This window comes from Callorhinus ursinus, unplaced genomic scaffold (genome assembly GCF_003265705.2).
Source record: "Callorhinus ursinus isolate GAN/ISIS: 27379988/994484 unplaced genomic scaffold, GSC_fseal_2.0 scaffold21, whole genome shotgun sequence".
NCBI lineage: Eukaryota > Metazoa > Chordata > Mammalia > Carnivora > Otariidae > Callorhinus > Callorhinus ursinus.
The window spans coordinates 25449214-25471700 of record NW_027397083.1 but is presented as its reverse complement, the minus strand read 5'-3'; the positions used below and the strand labels follow the sequence as shown (position 1 = coordinate 25471700).

General features: G+C 35.0%; 1 protein-coding gene across 1 annotated transcript in view; it reads left to right on the top strand.

Moving 5' to 3' along the window:
- The window catches only part of GAS2 (growth arrest specific 2), a 126958-nt gene that overhangs the window by 7292 nt on the left and 97179 nt on the right, over positions 1-22487 (top strand). The window contains exon 3 of the mRNA XM_025879045.2: positions 10097-10218. Within this exon, the coding sequence (XP_025734830.1) occupies positions 10097-10218 (122 nt within the window). The remainder of the gene's footprint in view (positions 1-10096; positions 10219-22487) is intronic.

Sequence of the window (22487 nt, the reverse complement as noted above, 5' to 3'; positions counted from 1 at the left end):
ATTTCAACCATGTGCAAAATGGAATCATACATTTAAAGGATCATCATCTAGAGCAGTGCTGTTTTCACTAGTAGTTTTTCACAGAGAACAGAATGAAAACCTGAGGGAAGGACCCTTATAGACATATGAGATAGAAGATTTGAATATTGAGTAAATATAGAATTTATATGGTGCTTTATCATTTGCAGAAGGGATTTCAATAACATTATTTTCTTATTTATTTTTTTTAAAGATTTTATTTATTTATTTGAGAGAGAGAGAGAGAGAGAGAATGAGAGATAGAAAGCACGAGAGGGAAGAGGGTCAGAGGGAGAAGCAGACTCCCCGCTGAGCAGGGAGCCCGATGTGGGACTCGATCCTGGGACTCCAGGATCATGACCTGAGTTGAAGACAGTCGCTTAACCAACCGAGCCACCCAGGCGCCCCTTATTTTCTTATTTAAAGAATCCTTCAAGGCAAGTATTTTTTTTCTCCCCACTTTCTAGCTGATGGAACTAAGGAGCTTAGTGAGGAGCACCCTGTTTATCTGAAGTCCTAGCAAGGTTTTAACAGGGTTCGGCAAGACTTTAACATATTTTAGCAAAATGTTCTTTTTGCTCACCATGGCTCTGGGGTTTTGTGTGGCTGTTACATTTTTTTTAAGCCTTCATCCGAAGGGTAGATGTCTCCTTTTTCCTCAGTGTGTACACTATTTTGACGCCTCTATGTAGTGTAGCCAGGGCTCCCAGCCACAGGGGAAGGGCAGAAATGCAGAAGGCATCCCCAGGAAGACCCTTCACTATGCTATGGCGCTATACCCACTAGAAGGAAGGGACTCCCCCCTTTTAGTTAGACATCCCTACAAAGGAGGAGTTTTTATCTTCATCATATACAATGAGTCAAGTTTGTCTAAGCAGATGGATTTTTTCTTTCTCTTTCCCTCTTTTTTATTTTATTTTTTATTTTTTTGCTTCTCGGGGATTCACTAATGATTGTTACATAAGTAATTGATTATTAACTTTGAGCTGTCCTCAGCTATGGGCTATCTCAAGTACGGTGGCACAGGCGGAAGTTATGAGCAGAGACTTGACCCTGTTGTGTTTGAACCCCAGATCTGCCACTTACTAGCAATATGATCCTGGGCAAGTTACTCACCTTGTCTGTGCCTCAGTCTCCTCGTCGGTAAAGTGGTAATAATAGTCGTGTCTCCTTTGCAGGGTTGCTGTTGGATTAAATGATTACAATAGGTATACTACTTAGTGCTAGGCATATTGTAAATACCATATGCTTGTCATTGTTATTCCATTTACATAGTTCACTGATACTGTTAATCTGATTTTTGTGGATAAGTTTGTATATTAAACAAATATTTGAGCGTGTGGCATAATATGTTAGTTTAAAAAATGGACTCTGGAATTAGAATGCTTGAATTCAATTCTCAGTTCCACGAGCTACCAGCTCTGTTATACTAGGCAAGTGTCTTAATGCAATGTGCCTCAATGTTGTCATCTGAAAAACAAGTATACTACTAATAACAACTTCATAGGATTGTTGGAAATTTAAATGAGATCCCCAGCTTTAGAATAAGACCTGGCACATAATAATCAACTAGCTAGTAAATACTAACTATTGCAATTAACTGTATTTCAGACACAGTCTGCTAAGTACTGGAGGGTAGAATAGTGATTGGGAATGAGTACCAGTTCTTATAGGGCTTGGAATAGATTGAAAGAAAAGTATTTTAAATAAATAAGTGAATAAATAATTCATTAATTGGGCTTGTTTTAAACACTAAAAGATATAGGTTGCAATAAGAATGTAAAAAGAAGGAAGTGGGAATGGAGTAAAACATCAGAGGGCTTGGGGTGGGGGAATCCCCTTTAAAAGATCTTATATTTAATTGAGAACTGAAGAATAATTAATAGCTAGCCAGACAAAGCATGGGAGAAGAGGCTGAGTGGAAGGAATGGCATACACTGAGACAGGAAGGAGTTTGGTACGTTGGAAGAACTGAATGAAGGCTGGCATCAATAGCAGTGATCAAGAGGGGGAAAGTTTCATGTGATTTATTGGGGCTAGGTTGCATACTGCTTGAAGACAGTGTTAAGGAGCTTTATAATTTATTGTGTGATCAAGGAGGAGCCATTGAGGTGTTCTAGTCAGGGAAAGATTGTGCTTATAGTACAGCCTGATTGTGTAGGCATGTTCCAAGATCCCATGACATGTCATCAAAGGCATCATTTGGTGAACATGATCATTTATAAAGCAGTTTAATCAGGGTAAGCAGGCCAAGACATCCCCAAAAATAAAGATTCAGTGTGTGTGTAATGGAAAGATCCTTGGACCATAAGTCAGGAGACCTGGCTCCTAACTTGGTGTCAGGAGACCTGGCTTCTGATTCTGGCTCTGCCACTCAATAGGAAATTTGCCCAAAGTCACTCAGCTATCTTTTCTGGGCTCAGTGTCCTCAACCATAAAATGAAGGGCTTGGAGTGGATGATCTCTAATGTCCTTTCCAGTTCCAAAAGTCTAGGTTTCCAAGAAATCCATCTCTTGAGACCTAGTTTGAGATCATCAATATGCATAAACAAGGAGAAAGCAATTTACATAAATGAATAATCTTTCTTTTAAAGAAGAAGAAGAATTTTTTTGATGCTAGTAGTTGGTGACAAAAATGGCTTGTGAATTTTTCTCAGAAAAGGAATCTTTGAGATATAGTAAAGTACAACCTGGCGTTGACTTAAATTCATAAAAGTAGATAGGTAATAGCTTTCAAGTGAATATCCTCATGGTAACTTAGAAGGTAGACCAATAACTTGAGATTATTTTAAAGTGGTAAAACATTTGGAGTTAAGAAAATACACTATGTACTAGAATGGTGATAATAAGGAGGGGGGAAATATGTATGGTTATGTTAGAAGATATTTTTATTATACATAATAGATACATTTAGAATTCACATATTTTGGAAATGGAACCATTAAAGTAAATTTTAAAATTATTTATTATTGACCATTTTATCACCTCAAATATTTGCAGATTTACATTGTGTAGCTCTCTTTCAAGTCTTATTTTTCATCTCTTTGAAAGCTAGAGATGTTTTGAAAATAGTTTCAAAGTTGATATGTCTCCATGTAAAGCATCTGCATTTTTTGGATAGGTAGAAATTTACATACTAAATTTAAGTTTTTAGTTAGATAATGATGTGGACTTACTTGTAGAAAGGCTTTCTGTCTCTTTTTAGTAATACTTGATTGAAATATAACTGTTTTTCCTTTTATGTTTTTCAAAAGGAGTATTAATGGTTTTCTAAATTCATGTATATCTGGCCCTATATATAAAATGTCAACTAGAAGATGTAGTTTTGTAAAGAACACTCAATATGTATTCAGATTTTTTTGGTAGATAAAAATGTTTGATAGAGAAAAAAGTATTTCATTGGTTCATAGACTGGTATTCACATTCATGCCATATATGGAGGTATAATACATAATTTTCAGGTACTATATACTTAATCAGTGACAATAATAAATACCACTTTACATTCTTAGGCATAGAATTAAAGCAACAATGGAAAATTTTTAGATTAAGATTTATATATTAGAATATTAAATGCTAGCTATGTTGTGATAAATTAACTAGTTAAGATGAATAAATAGTTACGGGAGTTGGGATTTGTTTATGAGATAGCATACCAATTTGATTCATGAGAAGATCATCATGTAATGCTTACTGACTACTCACATATCCTTGGAAATATCTACTAATGTTGTTGAAAATAGTCTTTGTAGTCCAACTATGTTTTCTAATAGCTGGCACCATGGTGCATTTTATGACCAACTTTCAGAAAAGACAGCAAATGAATCCCAAAGATCCCTTTATTCTTCCCTATAAAGCATTTCTCTGGCCATTGTCCCCTGCTGTACATTAAATGTATACATTTTGTCTTTATTTTTGGTCTTCTGTCTTGTTACTTTTGTTCATGAACTTGCTATTGCCCATTTATTATTTAACTGTGTCCTTAGGACATATTTGAGCACCAAATGATTACACAAATAAATCTTGGGGAGACATTTAATTGTTACTTTGAATAAGCAGCATGTTATTAAATTAACAGTCCCAGATTATAGCATCGCCCATCATTCAAATACATGAGGCACATTTTATGAATTTCATGATTGCTGATGGAGTATTGAAGATTGTTGTTGGCTTCACTTTGAAATGAATGCACTAATGTAAATGTTCTCAAATTGTTTATTTCACTTGTATTTCTTTAATCATTTGAAAATAATGGTCTACAAAAAAAATGAAAATAATGGTCTACCTTTATTTGGTTATTAACACTATATGAACCATATGGCAATATATTTTTGAGAGAAGCTTTTAGTTATTAAGCATCAAAGAAATTGACATTGTTTTTAAAGATTATAGATTTTTAGATTGTAAGTATATATGTATTTGGATATATGCAGGGACTTTGAGTAAATTATAAAATATATTACAAATTACTTTATGTTCAATTGATTTCACTTAAATTTAGAAATGCATCATAATAATTGATACTATGGTGATTTACCCTTTGTCTGACTTTCTTACATGCACAGAAAAGAAAATGCAGTTGTGATATGCTTAATATGATCAATAAATAATATTTCAAAAATTTCAGTTATTTCTAAAATTAATCATATTTCAGCATTAACAAGCTAAGCACCTATTTATTGGAGTTGCCGCTGTTAAATGCAACTGCTGTCTAATGAGCTTGGAACAGCTTTCCTTTCTTTTTTTCCTAAAGCCCTTTACCAGATTATTATCCTGCAATGTTCTCATATTCTTGATATAGTCAATAAAAATTCCTTAGGAAAGGTGGTATCTTATGCTAGTTCAAAAGTTTAAAGAATCAAATTCATGTTCACAAGTTGACACCTTTCAGAGATGATAATGCCTCATTTTTTTTACCCAACGTTTCCAACAGAAACAGCTTTGTCTTTTCTTGATGGAAATGCAGGGTAGATACTTTGAATCAGCAGGGAGCAGGTGTTGATCTAGGGCTTCTGGATATAATGAATCATTTCCTATCTCCCAGCCTTCAAAACACTGAATAATCTGAGTTAAAACAGCCCATGAGTTGCTTTGAGTTCTCCAATTAGAGAAATATACGAGGATTGAGAGGTACACTTGAGTTTGCAGTAGAATTGGGTCCTGTCTACATCAGCTTTAGAGATGATATATACACCAGTTTTCTGCAGTGAATCAGGCCACACATCAGAACATCCTGAATGACTTTCTCAGCCATTCTCCAGTCTACACAGTGGACTGCTCTTCAGTCTTTAGCAACAGTATCTTCAGGTCCAAGTGGCTTTTGTTTGTTGTTGTTTCAGAAAGGCTTTGTTGGAGTTCTACAAAGAAAAAGACAACAGAATTAGGGAGAATACTTTATTATAGAAAATAGCTGTTTGTGTATTCAGCAAATATTTAAGTAGCCAAGCGTAGTGGCTGGGAGCATTAGACTCTAAGCCTAGATATCATGGGTTAAAGATCCAGATTCACTGAATAAATCTAGATATCATGGGTTAAAGATCCAGATTCACTGAGTAACTTTAAGCAAATTACTTAATGTAATACCTCAGTTTCATCATCTGTAAAATGGAGACAATAATAGCACCCACTTCACAGATTGGTGAGGAGATTAAAAACATGAATACATGTAAAGTGCCTGGCATGTAATTAAGTCTCAAATGTTAAATACCATTATTAGATGTTATCATATCTTTAGGAACCCGAGTTTAGTACTGCTAACTTACTGGAAGGAAAACTTTTTTTCTCAGCAAAGTAGAAGGTAAAAAAGTGGCTTCAGTCTAAAACACTACTGATTGATACTTAATCATGATGGAAATTATGGCAAGCACATACTTCTGGGAGGAATGTACTGATGTGTATAAGCATGTGTGCTGATTTAGTTACTTGGCAAAAAAATTCAGGCAGATCTTTATTTCATATTATTATGCCCTAGCATTTTATGAGAAAGTGACTAACCACAGTCTTTAACCAAATTTCCTGATCTTTGTCTGTTGGCAAGCTGTCAGTCATACTGAATTGGTGGTATGAAGATCAGAGTCCACAATTATGAACTCAAGAAGTAAAGATATTACTTCTAGACTATTTTTTTTAAGTAGGCACCATGCCCAGAGTGGAGCCCAACACAGGGCTTGAACTCACAACCCTGAGATCAAGACCTATGCTGAGATCAAGACCTATGCTGAGATCAAGAGTCAGAGGCTCAACCAACTGAGCCACCCAGGCACCCCTAGACTAGGCTATTTTAGATTAACCTTCAAGTCAATAGTCTTTATACTCCATTGTGGGTCAGTTGGTACTCCAAGATGATTTAATTGTATCTATTCATTGCCCTATCTTTTCCTAAACATACCAATAACATGGAAGGACAGAGCTGGGGAAGAAGTGATTCTATGATTCTAGAATCCTACTGCATCTAGTATTTATAATCTAATGTCTCAAAAAAGCTACACAATTCTTATTAAAGAAGATCTGGTTTTGCCTAACAGAGGTATTTAGCTTTTTATAATATTTACTTGAGAAATTGTAATTAGTGCTTCATATAGCTTGTTCTAATGGACTTGTCATGGTTAAATTGAGCTAACTTTATGTGATGATTTTTTAAAAATTTTTGGTGATATTAATATAATAAGAGTGAGATAATATATCATTCCATATAAAGATTATATTGATCTCTTACAATTACAAAGTATGTTTAAAATGTGTATTTTATGATTCTTTGGGTGGAAAATATGTTACATATGAAGATTTAAAAAAACTTCTCCATCTTGCATTTTTCCTTCATTTGAGGCAGTATGTTTCAACTATAAAGTACGTAACTGTGTCTGTTTTAGCAAAAAAGAAAAAAAAATCCAACTTTTGGAGCTATAAAATATACAGAATTGAAAGCTGACACCTAATATATTTTTCATTAGATACAGATGTTTAATGTAAATTCTTTCTTCAAGTATTCATGAAAATCAGAATAACTAAAAATTTTCAGGTATAATGCATAAAAAGTAAAAATCATACCTTTTGGTAAATTGCTAATAACTTTTTAATGAAAGGCATTTTTCTTTTTATACTTTACAAGTTCTTTTAAATTCATTGTAATCATCTTGTCACTTAACATTATGAATAGAATCTTTAAATTGCCATGGAATGTAATGAAATAGGAATACCTAAAGGCCTCTTTCAAATGTAGAGAATCTTATAACTAATTTATAAAGGAATCATTCAATAATTTGGAGTAAAATTTATCTTCTTTACCTTGAAATTTAATTGACAGTTTTGAAAATATTTCTAATATTTACTTTTCATACTTATTTCCAAAATAACTTTCTTATTAGCAAATGCAGGCCAATATGCTGCATGCATAATACAAATTTTGTTGTGCTCACTTTTTGTATCTTGAGAATATTACTTTAATTCCTGAATTAAGTTGAGCTGCATACAATTCTGAAATAATAGTAGTTTTGTATAGGCTACCTCTGTGGTGAGTAGTTAGAGCTACTCATGTTTTACCACCTGCAGAAGTCATTATGCTTACTGGGGACTAAAATGCAAAGTATCCAGTAGGGAAAAAAGAACATTTTTAAAAAAGTAATTTTCTTTCCTTTACTTGCCCTTCCCCCAAAACGGTGAAAAAAAAATTCAAACGGATGTTTTTTGAAATCCAAATATATTATATATTGTGAGTTGAACTTTAAGCCAGTAGTTTATCTATTGTTCCATTTGGGTTATATTTAAGTGTTCATGGAATTGAACTGCATGCATTTTTTTCTTAAAAGCTAATTCTATGAGAATCTCCATATAAAACTTCAAAGCGTTCCTTTCTTTTTTGCTTTAACTTAACTACTTTTTACAAAAAGAATACCCAACATTTTGTCAAAGTTTTCCAGCAGTTTATTTCTTCATTTGTTAATTTACATGTTCACTGAACATATTTTCTAGGTGCCTACTATGATAATAACATGCTTACATCTATAGGAACACACACACACACACACACACACACACACACACACACAACATGCCCCAAGAGGTTTGAGGAAGACATGAACTTTACACAGAACATATTAGTAGCAATAGAAGAGGTTTGATAAGTTGCCAAAATAAGTGATGCTTTTGAATGCGACCATATAGAAAAGAGATCAGTATGCACTGGGAGAATCTCTTTCTGGATTTTGGATTAAAGGAAAGCTAGAACTTGGTCAGGCAGATACAAGGGAAGAGAACATCATAGGCAGAAGCCGTGCCAGGAAGAAAGGCTTGACAGTAGAAATGAGAAGGTCTTGCTGGAGGAACTGTGAAGGCAGGGTGCAGACCAAGAGTCAGGGAGAGTATAAGGATGTTAGATTAGAAAGGTGGATTAGAGGCATAAGGGTCAGCCTTTGGATATGTTCAAGTGGATATATTTCATATTTTGGGTGGAAGAGAAGACTAGGGACTATGCAATGAAGAAGAATAATGACCCAGTGAATGTGGTGTTTAGCAATAATAATTTTAGCAATGAGTGTGATACATATTGAAGAGAGAAGTTGAGGACAGGGAATAGCCACTGTTTTTGTCACTAGAGGTTTAGGTATCAAATCATGAAAATTTTTATTACGATTATGGTACAGGAAACAGAAGGAAGCATGAATCTACAGGACTTGTGACTAATATGGTATAGGAAATTAAAGCAGGAAATAAAATATGCTGAAACTTAGAGAATTAGAGCACCAGGAAAAGGAGAGAGCTTTGGGGGAAATGAATTTGAGGAGCATATAAGAAAAAAATTAGTGGCAGGGGCGCCTGGGTGGCTCAGTCGTTAAGTGTCTGCCTTCGGCTCAGGTCATGATCCCAGGGTCCTGGGATCGAGTTCCGCATCAGGCTCCCTGCTCAGCGGGAAGCCTGCTTCTCCCTCTCCTACTCCCCCTTGCTTGTGTTCCTGCTCTCACTGTCTCTCTCTGTCAAATAAATAAATAAAATCTTTAAAAATTAAAAAAAAATTAGTGGCTGAGGGAAAGAAGGAATCAGGAGTGACAGGTAGAGGGTTTCTTTTGGGGGGTGATAAAAATGTCCTGAAATTGTTCGTGGTGATGATTGCACAACTCTGAATGTACTAAAAGCCACTGAATTATACACTTAAAATGGGTGAATTGTAAGACATGGGAATTATATCACAATAAAGCCATTACAAAATTAAAGGAAAAAAGGAACAAAATATGTTTTGGGAGAATATAAAAAAGAAGACAACCTTTAAATGGTTAAATGTCAGGGATAGACAACTGTTAATAATGTTCATAAGAGCAGTAGTAGAAGCTGAGTGGTTTTGAGAAGAGAGAAGAACAGAGACTGAACCTGATAATCCAGAGTTCAAAGATGGTGGCAGGAAGACGGAATGGTTAGAGAGGTAGTCTTTCAGAGTTTTATCACTTGTATTGGTTTTGCCTGCATTATCTTAATCAGGAAAACAAATTCAATAGAACTTAGAAACGTGGTTTATGCATTGGCCATGCTAGTACAGTTGCCAATGGTGGTTGATTTTTGATGTAGCATGCCTCTATTTCAAATTAAAGAAAGGAGAGCTTTGGTGTTCTTGTCATCAAAGACATAAGCAAAACACAGAATGACCGTTCTGCTTTCTGTCTTTGCCTTGCAGCCCAGAGTAATTGAATGGGCTATTGAGGATGACAACTGAATGAATCTCAGAGGTCAAACTGTACAATCATTGATAAAACAGTTTGAGTTTCATTGACTGGTTGGTTTTTATTCCTCTTGATTGCCAAGTGGTGGGACTCTCACATAGGATATCATTTTGCCACTTTTAATGTGAAATAAAATTTTTATGCAGTTGAAATTATGTTATGAAAATGTAAAATGTTTGGTTCTTGCCACTAAGGGAAAACATAAAATTCCAAAGAAACCATTCTTTCCTTGAGTTCCCATCCTAGGTATATGTAACTCAGCTGGAATAGAAATTTTGGTGATAAAAACTGTGTCAAATACGTTGGCATCAATGTCACATTTGTGTTGGGGAATGATTGTGTTTTTATAATGCTTCTTTTTGTTATTGTAGGGAAGGAGATTACAGCAGAAACTTTTATGGAAAAATTGGATAATGGTGCCTTGCTCTGTCAACTTGCAGAAACTATGCAGGAGAAATTCAAAGAGGGCATGGATGCTAACAAGCCTCCAAAGGTAAAAGACCCCCAGGCAAAAATCATTCAGGGGATGGATTACATTTGTAGTTGCTTAATCACAGTTTAATTTTAGTATTTTGTTGTCATTGGGTATATTAATATGTCTAGTAACAAAACAGAGGGTGCATTTTAATTAGGCAACATGTTATTTGAACTCTAATTACATAAATTACATGATCTTTTTGGTAAGTCTAATTAACTAGAAGGTTATGGAAATTGATGGTATTAATACAAAACAAGGACTGTGTATAAACTGGTTGAATCTGATGTATTGATTACAAATTTAGCACAGAAATGATTTATGTCATCAGGAGGTGAAAAAAATCTGGGCAAGAAATGTTTACTAAATAGGTCTTTGTTTCCAAATAGATCATTATGGTGGATTATTAGAACAAAATGTCTAGAGTGTGTGATATATTTTTTTAAATAAGTTGTAGCATTGAACTAAGTCACTTCAGACAAATTTTTTTTTCTGACTGCTCAGATTTCTTTTCTGCACATATTCTTTTTTAAAATTTATTTATTTATTTGAGAGAGAGAGATATGTATATATAGAGAGAGCATGCTGTGCACATGCACTTAGGGCTAGGAGGGGGGCAGGGGGAGATGGAGAGGGAGAGAGAGAATCTCAAACGGACTCCCCACTGAGCATGGAGACCAACCTGGGGCTCAATCCCGCGACACTGGGATCATGACCTGAGCCAGAATCAAGAATTGGACACTTCATTGACTGAGCCACGAAGGTGTCCCCACATAATTCTTTTATGATTATTATAAGCACATAATGAGAATATGGTACTTGATACTTTTTGAAGGAAACAAAATAGATGACACTTTTCTTAATTTTTAATAGAGAAGGAAAAAGGTAAGGAAAAAATAAGGTTAAAATAATGTTGAAAACAGCTTTAAATGAAATGAAAATGAAATTGAAATGAATGAAATGAAAATTTTAGGAATTGTTAGATTGGCTGTAACTCTGGCAAAAAAAAAATCCAGTAAAACTGATCACTTGTGTATAGTTTCTTTATGATTGCTGAACTAAAATTTGAACAAATATCAAGCTCCTTAAAATAATGTATTTTTTTTTACAGCACTGTACTTACTTTGGGGGTTATATTTCATATCACTCTGTAAAGTACTGTATGCTATTATACAAAGTCTCTCCATTTTTTTTCATCTTAAAAGCAGCTTTGTGAAAGTATTAGTTAATTCAGTGGCTCCCAAACCTCGCTGCACATTGGAATCACTTGAGTATCTTTAAAATTTACTCAGACTGGGCTCCCGTACCTGAACATCCTGATTTAATCCCTATGGGATGCAGCCTGGGGATTGGGATGTCTCCAGAGCTCTGCAGGTGATTCTAATGTGCAGCAAAATTTGGAAATCACTGTGTTGATATTTTTTTTTCTCTTTCGGATAGATGCAGACTAAGTGGTCTGTGTGAGATCCCCTGGCTAGTAAGTGACAGCAAGACTTTGATATGGACATCCTCTTTCTGAGCCTGGTGCACCTCATTTTAGCTCACTGCGGGTAGTATAGACGTGGAGAGATTGTGAACACGCTCATGTCACACTTAATGTTAGGACCGTTAGGAAGCCAATAACTCTCCTGCCGTGCTTTCCACTGTAATGAACCTGACCTCTACTTCAGCTTACCAAGGAGAAAACAATGCCTAATAGGAGCACAATTTGTATAGAAGGTTCACTGTGAAATAATTCACAAAAGGGAAAAAATTGCTGGGCCCAGATTCATTGGAGAGCATTATGTTAATATTGCATTGGTCCTGAAACTTCCATTTGATTTGCTTATTGTTAGGAAGAGTGACCATTACTTCAATGATAGGGTCTTAAATCCTTCGTAAGTAACAAAAAACAAACAACTCTACAAAGGCTAGTGTAAGGTTTTCTGGTTTTGTTTTGCAAGCTTATGCTTTATAAAACAGAAGCAGAGGGGCACCTGGGTGGTTCAATCAGTAAGTGTCTGCCTTTGGCTCAGGTCATGATCCCAGGGTCCTGGGATTGAGGCCCACGTCAGGTTCTCTGCTCAGTGGGAAGCCTGTTTCTCCCTCTCCCTCTGCTTGGCCCTCCCCCTGCTTGTGCTCTCTCTCTCTCTTTCTCTCTCTGTCAAATAAATAAATAAAATCTTAAAAAAACAAAAACAAAAACAAAAACACAGAAGCTCAGCTCTCCAAATAGAATTGTAATTGTAAGACCATCAAGAGTAAACCAAACCCCAAAGCATTAGCCTATAATTCAAAGGCTTTGATCTTGAGCATGTTTTCCTTGGGTTCCAGTTTTGTTATTTACTAATTAGACATGTCTATCCTTAGTTTCTATACCCATAAAGTAGGAGTAATAATTATGCATATATACTTTCCAGAAAGCATTGCCCAAAAAAAGACTCTAGATAAATATTATTTCCCTTCTGTATGTGAAAGAGTTAAGAGATAATGATGAGAAGTTTTGATTTGCTGGAAGAAACTAGAAGAAAAAGATAAGTACTTTGTAAATGTTCATAGCTAACATGATACATTAAAATAGGTGTACCTTTGCCCTAAATCTCTATGATAATATGTAATATTGAGAATAGTTATGGATCAAGATTTTGACAGCTGTTTTTCCTTTGAAACATTCATTTCAAATTATATCATTTCTGTAATAAAACTATGAAACATAAAAAGAAACAAATTAAGTTTTCATTTCAAAGTAAGTAAAACTGCAGCAAGGTTTTATTAAACTTGAAATACTTCCTTTACCCTAAGCCATTTGTTTAATTAAATATAAAGTTCAAATTTATTCTGATTATGATGAATATATTTTAGTATAAAAACTCAACTGTGGTAATTGAACAAGTGTAGATTTAAAAATACTCTTTATGACCTCACTTTCAGTGCTCAAAAAATCAAATTTAATCTGAGTTAGAAATTGACACAATTACTCTTGACTGAATTACCTTCTGTGTCCTTGGCAGAATTTGTATATTTCACAACTTACTTCCAACAATATGCAGCTTAAATCAAAATAGCATGTGTCTTACTATATGAGAAAAAAGGCAAAGAAGGCTAGTTTTTCTTTTTTACATTTTATGAGAAATTTTTCAATAGATGAGAAGCCAAATGGCTAATATTTCACAGCTATTATGGGTCATAAATATAATTTTGTCAATCCATCCAAATTTGACACGAGCATTTTCATAAGTCCAGTATAATTTTCTTTTCAATCCATCTTTTGTCTAAAACAGACATTATATAAAATTGTACAGCATTTTGCTGTTATTAAATCTAACTTTACACATAAATTTGCTAAAACCCAGGTAGTTAGGTGTACATTAAACATTTCCCATAGAAAAAAAGGAGGCTTTCAAATTGTGTATAAATACCTATAAGCTACAGTATTGTCTGCTTGCGTGTGTAATTATTTTCCATCTTGGCATTTTAAAATCTAGAAACAATAGTGGAAAAGACAGATAAATTGGTCAATATCTTTGATGAATTAGTGAAACTGTTACAGTTAGGGAGATGTTAAAACAGAATTACTTTTAAGAGAATCAACCACAAACTGGATCCCACCTACCTAAAGTCATGTCAGAGGAAGCCCTTTGTAATTTTCTCCTAGCACTTAAATCTCACATGCTCATTCTTTAGCAATATTTTACTTTTCCTGATTGATCTTTAATTTGGGGATTTTATAGCTGTATAAACACATTTGAGCAAGGAAGCTATACTTGGTATGTATGAAGTATGTCCATGTTAAGAGTGACTTAAACACTCCTAATATTTGCAAGTATATTTAATAAATATGTTAGACAGTTTACAAATTTAATATATTAGTTATAAATCCATGAGTCATATCCTATTATGGCTTGATAAAATACTGTGAATGAAAATAAATGCCATCGGATGATTCTTTCTAGGCTTCAACAGATCAATAGAAATAGCCTCTCGGGACACTTGGGTGGCTCAGTTGGTTAAGCAACTGCCTTCGGCTCAGGTCGTGATCCTGGAGTCCCAGGATCGAGTCCCGCATCAGGCTCCCTGCTCAGCAGGGAGTCTGCTTCTCCCTCTGCCCTTCCCCCCTCTCATGTGCTCTCTCATTCTCTCTCTCAAATAAATAAATAAATAAAATCTTAAAAAAAAAAAGAAATAGCTTCTCTATGTTTGTTAGCTATCAGTAGTTAATCCTAGGCTTTGTATTTTCCCACTTTGTATGGAAACATTGCAGAAATTTCAAGGAATTAGGCAATGATTAGGTAGACGCTTTTAAGACTAGCATGCAGCAGTTTAATGTATAATCTGATTTTGGTTAGTTTATATGTACCATAATGTGATTAATTCACTCTAACTACAAATGTTAATATTCCTGGAGCTCAGGACCTTAAAAGGCAAAAATCTAACCAAAACTGATCTTTTCAATACCTATTGGGATGGGAAAACTAAAACAAGCAATAAATCCAAGGTCAGATTTTATGCTTTTTGACCCTTAGTTATCTGACTCAAAGTTGGCATCTCCAATCAAGACAGAATAATTGTTTCATTGATGTATGAACTTTCACTTCCTGGTCCAGATAGAATTCAACTGTTATTGTATATTTACTCTGTTCTTTTTCTACCAGTCATGACTTGCTGATTTGTGTACAAGATTCTCTCATCGACTGGGGCATCAACATGGTGCATGACATTCAAAGGGTTCAACCTCTCTTTTTCTCCTAACATTCCTTTCTGTTTGTCTCATTTATCTTGAGAGTCCCTGCCCCAGACATCAGAGTTTCCCTGGGTTCAGAGCTTCCTTTGACTTCAAAGAGCCCTGGGTGGTTAGATCAGTTTTGAAGCACATGAAGGGAAAAGACAAAAAAGAAGTTCTGTTACCTAGTAGAATGCTACATTATGCTCCAAGGAAGGAACTGAACATTCACCATCTAAATGTAGAATCCAGTCCTTGTTTGGGGGAAAGAACATCCTAGTCAGATAGAATGTCCATAGTACATTTGCCCATCAAGAATATCTAGTTCTTTGAGCTGCAAGATAACACTACCTCAGGATGTTTTACCATCCAGGAATTAAATAAAACATAGAGATTAGAGTTTTTTCCCCCTCAAAAATCAATAGCACATTTTGTTTAGAGAACATTTTATCGATATTGATTTCAGAGAAATCCAGAAATGTATGTTTACTGCTGATACCTCTGACAGAAAAAGAAAGTATAGTAGAAGTGATAAAAGGCTTTTCTTGAAAAGAAAATCTCAGCTGTGATTAATCTGGAGTCATCTATATCTGGCTATGCAACTAAAATAACTGTGTATTCCTTAAGAAATTCATGGTTTTTAAATGCAAATATAATGCTAGGACTAAGCCAACAGAATGAGTCATGATCAATGGAGGGAATACAGGTATAATGATGTGGAAATAAATGATTTTTTATGGGTTATTTTGCTGCCTGGACTGAGAGGACAAGAAAAAAAAAAAAAAGAAAAGTTAGTAATAAAGTCCAGTTCCTCAGGATTTAAAAAAACACATATGTCTTCAAGTTTTAAATATATAAAAGTAAATTATTTCCCAATATAAAATTAATTCCCCTGTCACCATTTCTCTAAGTTCTTGACCACTGGGAAAATCTTTCATCTTTTTGTCAGAAACAATGAAATATCTTGCTGAGTTGTTTTTCTCATGGGGAGTGTTTCTCTTCTAGTCCATCTTCTAGAGTTACGTCTAAATGAAGTTTTAATACATAGCAATAAATGTTGATGTATCATATAGAATTATATGAAAAGGAGCTTGACTTTTTTTCCCCACCCATAGTCAACTATTCATAAAAGACTTGATACAGGTCCTGATCTGGGTTGCTCTATGTGTGGGCTAAGGAGAACAAAAGCAGCAGGATGAAAAAGTAACCATAATAGGGAGTGAATGATGGACTTAAGGAATTTACCTGGATCTTAAGGCCTAATTGAACTAGGGCCAAATGTGACAGAATATCTTAGGTGATAGAATATTGCTGAGCACAACTAAAAATGTGGCCAAGTTGATCATCTGGCACTAAGTTCATAATGAACATTTCAAGTTCTATGGTCCCTCGTGTCCCAAGATGAAGATTCAATCTCTATCAGACAATAATAGCAAGCTAGGAACATTTGCATGGTGTCCTTTACAAAGAAGGCAGTGTTCGTTCCTACATGGCCCCTACTCATCTCATCCATCTTTTATATTGGCTTGAGTTGAATGGAGATGTGATAGAAATCACTTTCCTTGCAACGTTCAGGTCATTGAGAGTAGCATGAATCTCTGATTTTTTTCTGAGTTGTGATATTTTATCCCCTTTGTTCGGGAATAAAAATTATGACAGTTGCTGAGATTACTCTTGCCAATTACTCATTCAGGGAAAAATATAAAAAAACTTCTATATGTACAAAGGCACAATAGTAATAACTTAGGCTTAGGTCAAAAATCCATCTGTCACTTGATCTCCATAAGGCACTTCCCTTTCCCTAATGCGTAGCAAACTATTTAGGTCCCTTTAACGATTAGAAGGAAGCTTTACAGGAAAGGCTTGAGATCATTACTCCTTTCATTAGGTGGGCCTTGGGTCTGTAAATTGGCTCTAGTCTAAGAACAGGGTCATCAGAAATATTCTCTCATTTTGCTGCCATTGCTGTTTCTGTTACACAAATCAAGAACTTAGGAAGTTGCCTTTCAATTTACAGCTAAAGGCCCCATTATTAATAAACCATAGTCAGATCTCCCACGGGGCAGATTATTCTAAGAGATTTGATTAGCCTACTTTGTATTCTGGCAACCATTCCACCTTGCCTATGACAGTTAAGTGTCCCTACGTATTCCTGCCACCCTGAGAATCCCCATTCACATTAACAAGAGAAAACTCCTGTCTCCAGCATCCTCTTTCTGGATTGAAAATCACATTAGGAAATTCTGGAGTTTTCCTCACCAACCTGTTCTTCATTATCTTGGTAAAAAAAAAATAGAGCCTCTCTAGGCCCTACTGAGTGACCCGGGAAAAGGTAAGCTTAGGTGAGGTGCACATTATCAATTGCATGCAACATTTCTTTTCCAAGGTTTGAATTCCTTCTGTATTTTACCAAGTGGTTTCTAGCCTTTTAGTGGCATATTTAGGGTGTGCTAGCTTTGCATCTTCATTTGTGTTAGCGAATCTAGCAGACTATTAACAGGATCATCTGTAGCTATCCATGCTAGCACACGGAATTCTAGTTAGTGCAGTTAAAGTACATTAATTCTGCCAAATCTAAAATTACATCCTGCTCCCCTCAAAGTAACACCCTCAAAGTCTATTATACAGATAGAGAAAAACCCTTCCATAATACACTTAGTGGCACTCAAGATTTTAAATGTAGGTTGAGACTATGTAACCAGTCAGCCAGGAATTCCTGTGTTGGCTAAGAGTTATACTGTGAGATGGATCTAAATCCAACCTGATCCAGGCTGCAATATTTTGATACCTGGTGGGGATCATCAGCTCTGACTATGGCTAGCTGAGATTTTAAGGACAGAGCAATGGTTCCAGGAATGTCCAGGTTAATTGATACTCCTTTCTCAGCCTGGTCCAGGAGAATACCTGGGGTAGACGAATCTACCGTGTACCTTCCCTACTTCCTGAGAGGGAGTCCCAGCCTATCCTTCCCCCTTCAGGTCTCTGCCCCTCCCCCAAGATAAAAATTTAGCTCTTTCCCAATTGGAAACAAACTGGTCAGGGGACAGGAATTCAGCCAAGAAAAGGAGCCAATACCAAATGCAAATCATATTATTTGAATTCTTTCTATCACAACTATTCTGTGGAATATTCTTCTGCATCCAAAAGCTCACGTGTAAAAGAAACCTGACTGATTTCTCTAACTAGGACAACAGAATTTTTGTAGATTTTAAAATTCATGGTATTTATCAATAATGAGTTATAAAGCTGAAAGAGATTATTCTAAACTATTAAAAAGATTTGTTTGGTTTAATCATGCTTAAAAGAAAGATTGGGTTATCTTTCTATTCTCCCTATGAAAAATATTTCTAAATTATTGTTTATGAAGAGGCAACCAGAAAGTATAGAGCCAAAATCTATAAGGAAAAGCAAAATAGTGTTCTGTCAGGCAGTTAATCAATTAAAATATTATGTTCTTTTTGTGCACTTTGATGGTTCTAGTGTTTATCATCTTTTAAAAGCTATTTATTTGTTGTGCCTTCTTTTATTATCTTAAATAAATACCTGATTCCATATCTGATTTCATATTCATAATCCTGTATTCTTTTTCATTAAAAGGATGCCAAAATACTGTAAGCTTAAAAGCCCACAAAAACAGTTTATTCTCAAAAAAGAATGCTAGTTTTCCATTCCAGTTTTGTTCTAGTATCAGCTTCAACACCAATTCCAAATATCTCATATTTTTTAATGCCCAATGTCTGAACTTCACTCTCTGATGCTAAAGAAATAAAAACCAATAGCTTTGGAGGACCTAGGATTTATACCAAATCCCAAGGTTATAGAACATAGATACTTAGGCAGTCACTTTAGAGTACCACTGTCAGAATTAATCATTTTAAACACTTTTAGAGAGCTCAGCTAACCAGAGTGGTTAATCGTGTGGACTCAATAGCCACACTTCCTGGGTTTAAATCATGACTCCACCGTTAATTAGCTTGGGAAATTAACTTCTCTGTGCCTTAATTTCCTCATTTGTAACATGTAGCTAATAATAGTACCTAACTTATCAGTTGTTATGGTGGCTAAATTTAATCTACATAAGCACTGAGTAATACCTAGTACACGTGGGTGCTCATTAACATGAAGCTATTAAATCCATTTATCATCTCTCTCAAGTTTCAAATTTAGCAAGAGGGAATATGATTAGTGTGATTAACAGTCAATTCTCCGGCCAGGTCATGGCCTCACCTTGATTGACATGTTCTCAGACTGAATAAAATGAGAGAGGGATCATTTCCTAAAGAAAAGGAAGAGGATCTTGGAAGAGTAGAGATGTTTTTAGTGATCATACTGTGTAGGTAGTACTGGCCTCCATATTTATGGTTTCTCCATCCATCAGAACACCTGGACCATATTGTTATACTTGGTTGTTTGCTTGCTTTTATCCCTTTACTAGACTCTAAGATCTTCGAGAACATGGTTAATATTTTATTTGTATATAAGTCTATCAAAAAATCAGGTGTATGGGTGCTCAGTAGATATGTTTTTGGATGAATGAATGAATGGCCCAGTGTAGATATTTACTTGCAGATCCAGAATGCTGTTTCTAGTGAATTTTAACAATTCTTAATTTGGAATCATGAAGACTTTTATTTTCATTAAGTTTGAAAATTCTCCCTCTGCTGGTTTTTCTTAAAAGTCTTTAATGTTCAGAATTGTAAGGAACAAAGCTGACTTTTAGGTAATGGGGAAAACAGAGAACTGGAGAATTTTGGGGTGGTTCAGGGATCTGAGGACATTAGAAGTGCTGACAAGAGATTGGCTAAGTAATAATAGACCATGGAGGTCTAATTTAGTAAGAGAATTCTGGAGGTTGGGAATTTAGTTCATTGCAAGTGTTATTATATAGTCACATGGTATATTATTATTTGAGTTCAAGGTGTTATCTAAAGGTAAAAATGATGACAAAAATGAGCATATTAATATCCAAATGTTTTATTCCATTTGAGGATTATTTTTCAAGACCTGTTTATAGTGTTTACCATGGTTCCAATAAAATAAGGATCGGATGAGTGATAGCTAGTGGTTTTATGAATTTCTTCATCATGGATAATTAAGAAAAAGAATAATTGTAGGCCCTTCCATGGAATAAGTTCTCAAGAGATATTTTTGACCTGAAACGAGGTATTACTACAGTAATTAAGGGTTCTGTCTTTCAATTACTGAAGGAGCTGTAAAGATGAAATCACTGTGGAGGGTGTTTTCTTTGCATCTTTTTCTCAATAACCACCCCTTTTGTCCAATAAAATAGTTGGTGAGTGAAATGAGAATATAAGAACCATTGTTTCTTCTCAGAGCCCCTAATTAGCCATCTACCAAAACACTCTTTAACAACCAAGGAAAAAATACAGTTTCTGTAAAACTGCAGGAGGAAACCAGAGAATTTCAGTGCATAGGAACAATAAGCAGTAAATGTTGCTACTGGCTTCCCAAAAATGTGTTATTTTTTTAACTGAGGGATAACTCACAAAGGAGATGAAAATGATCATGGAGCACAGCAAGTTCATTTTATTTCAACAACCTTTAATAATATAGAATGTTATGAACTACAAATATTTTATGATAACCGAGTCCTTACTTATATATATTATTTTAAAGTTGGTAGAGGATTGATGAGTCTATGTTTTAGAAACAAGAGACGATGTGATTTACTGTGAATATTTATGTGCATATGTGTTGTTGGTAAGAAAGGTGGTGATGTAAAGGTAGACCCAGTCTCCTCAAGGAATTTACTATCTACTGGTGAGAAATAGGATAGATGTGGTATTAATGGAATACCTTGGAGGTCATGCTCACAAAGTGATTTGGAAAAAAAATTAGTTTTAAGCAGTCACAGGTGAAATAAAAGAAAGGCAATATTTTATCATGTGGTTGAATTTAGAACAGAACTTAAAACATAGTAGTATACATTGAAAAGTTCTTATACACATAGTTTTTTTAAATTTTTATTTTGAGTGTGTGTCATCTACCTCCTAAATCAAAAGGTACACCAATTAAAAATAATACCTGCTTTATAAAAAATAATGGCTGTGCGCACATCTCGGTGCCCAATGTACTTATATATGAGGCTATTGCAATGATTTAAGTGGATTTCAGCATGTGAATTTGACCATTCCTGCTACTCATACATTATTATTACATCTTTTTCCTCTTTTATCACAAAGTCAAAATTTTAATTAAATTATTCTCATTTGGCTGTCCTCAGTAAATCATAGAAGAATTGCCACTGTCCCTGTTATATAACTCTTGGTGGGTGGTCAAGATAAGAAGGTGGGCTGAGTTTTTTTGGGAAAATTACTTAAAACAGTATAAAGTTTGAAGAAGGTGGGCTGAGTTTTTTTGGGAAAATTACTTAAAACAGTATAAAGTTTGTTGAATTATCTGTATGATGAAATTAGAAGCATATTTGCATACTTCACAATTATTTGGACAAGTGTACAGGTTCTAGCCAAATGGAATATAACCAGGTGCAAAGCATGGAATTAACCTTTGTGACAAGCACTCATGTTTGAGATGGTTTTCTTTTTATGTATAAAGAAGCAAATGAAAAGAATCAGAATTATTTTAGAATTTCCCTCAATTACAGGAGAGTAAAATATCACCTCCTATTATCATGTTTGGTTCTTTACTTATTTGTTATATATAGACCAATAGTTGCCAACCTTTTTATATGAGCGAAAGGAGGTCATTTTCCCAAATTCTAATGGTCTTTTTTCACATTGGAGTTTGCTTCTGATGAGCTAAGAGATGCAGGAGGGGATCTCTAGCCTCATTCAGTATTCTGCTAAGAATCCCCACATTCCAGAGTGAGGGGGAGAGGAGAAAGACTAGGTGGCAGCATTTAACCTAGACATTTACCAAATTTCAGAGGCTACAGATGTATGCGAATCTGCTGATAAAGGACCCTCCTTCAAAACTCTCAGCAGTTCTTTCCTTTCAAAGTTAAAACTGTAAGCTATGGTTGGGTAGTGTAAATAATGGTTGCATTAGAAGCATATGAAACATAAGACTAAAAATAAAATGTGTCGAATTGAAATTCCGAAAGCATGAAAAAAAATTAAAACAAATTCTGGATTAGAAGAAGGAAGAACACACACACACATACACACACACACACACACACACATTTTTCATCTACATAATTTCATAGCATCAGCAGAACGTTGCCCCCAAGCGTAAAAGTAAACCTGATGGAATTTTTCCACAATGACATCATCTCTCCCACTTACAGACTCACATCCTGCATTTAACCACATGTAGGCACACGGGCCAGAAGTGTAACTGGGGAACTGTTTTCCTGATACTTGATAGCACAGACTGTGGCCACTGCTGTGTCAAAGCACTCTGGATATGGAATATCATGTCATAAAAAGTCACTCTCACCATATGGAGAATAGAGAACTAATTACTTTAAAATGAGCTGTTACTCCATGCTTTGGAGAAATTCAGGTCATTTAAATAAATCAATAATGAACATGCATGCCACTTCTTAAAGTAGAGCATTTACAGATTTTATAACAAGAACCTTTTTTAATGGACTGAAAATTTG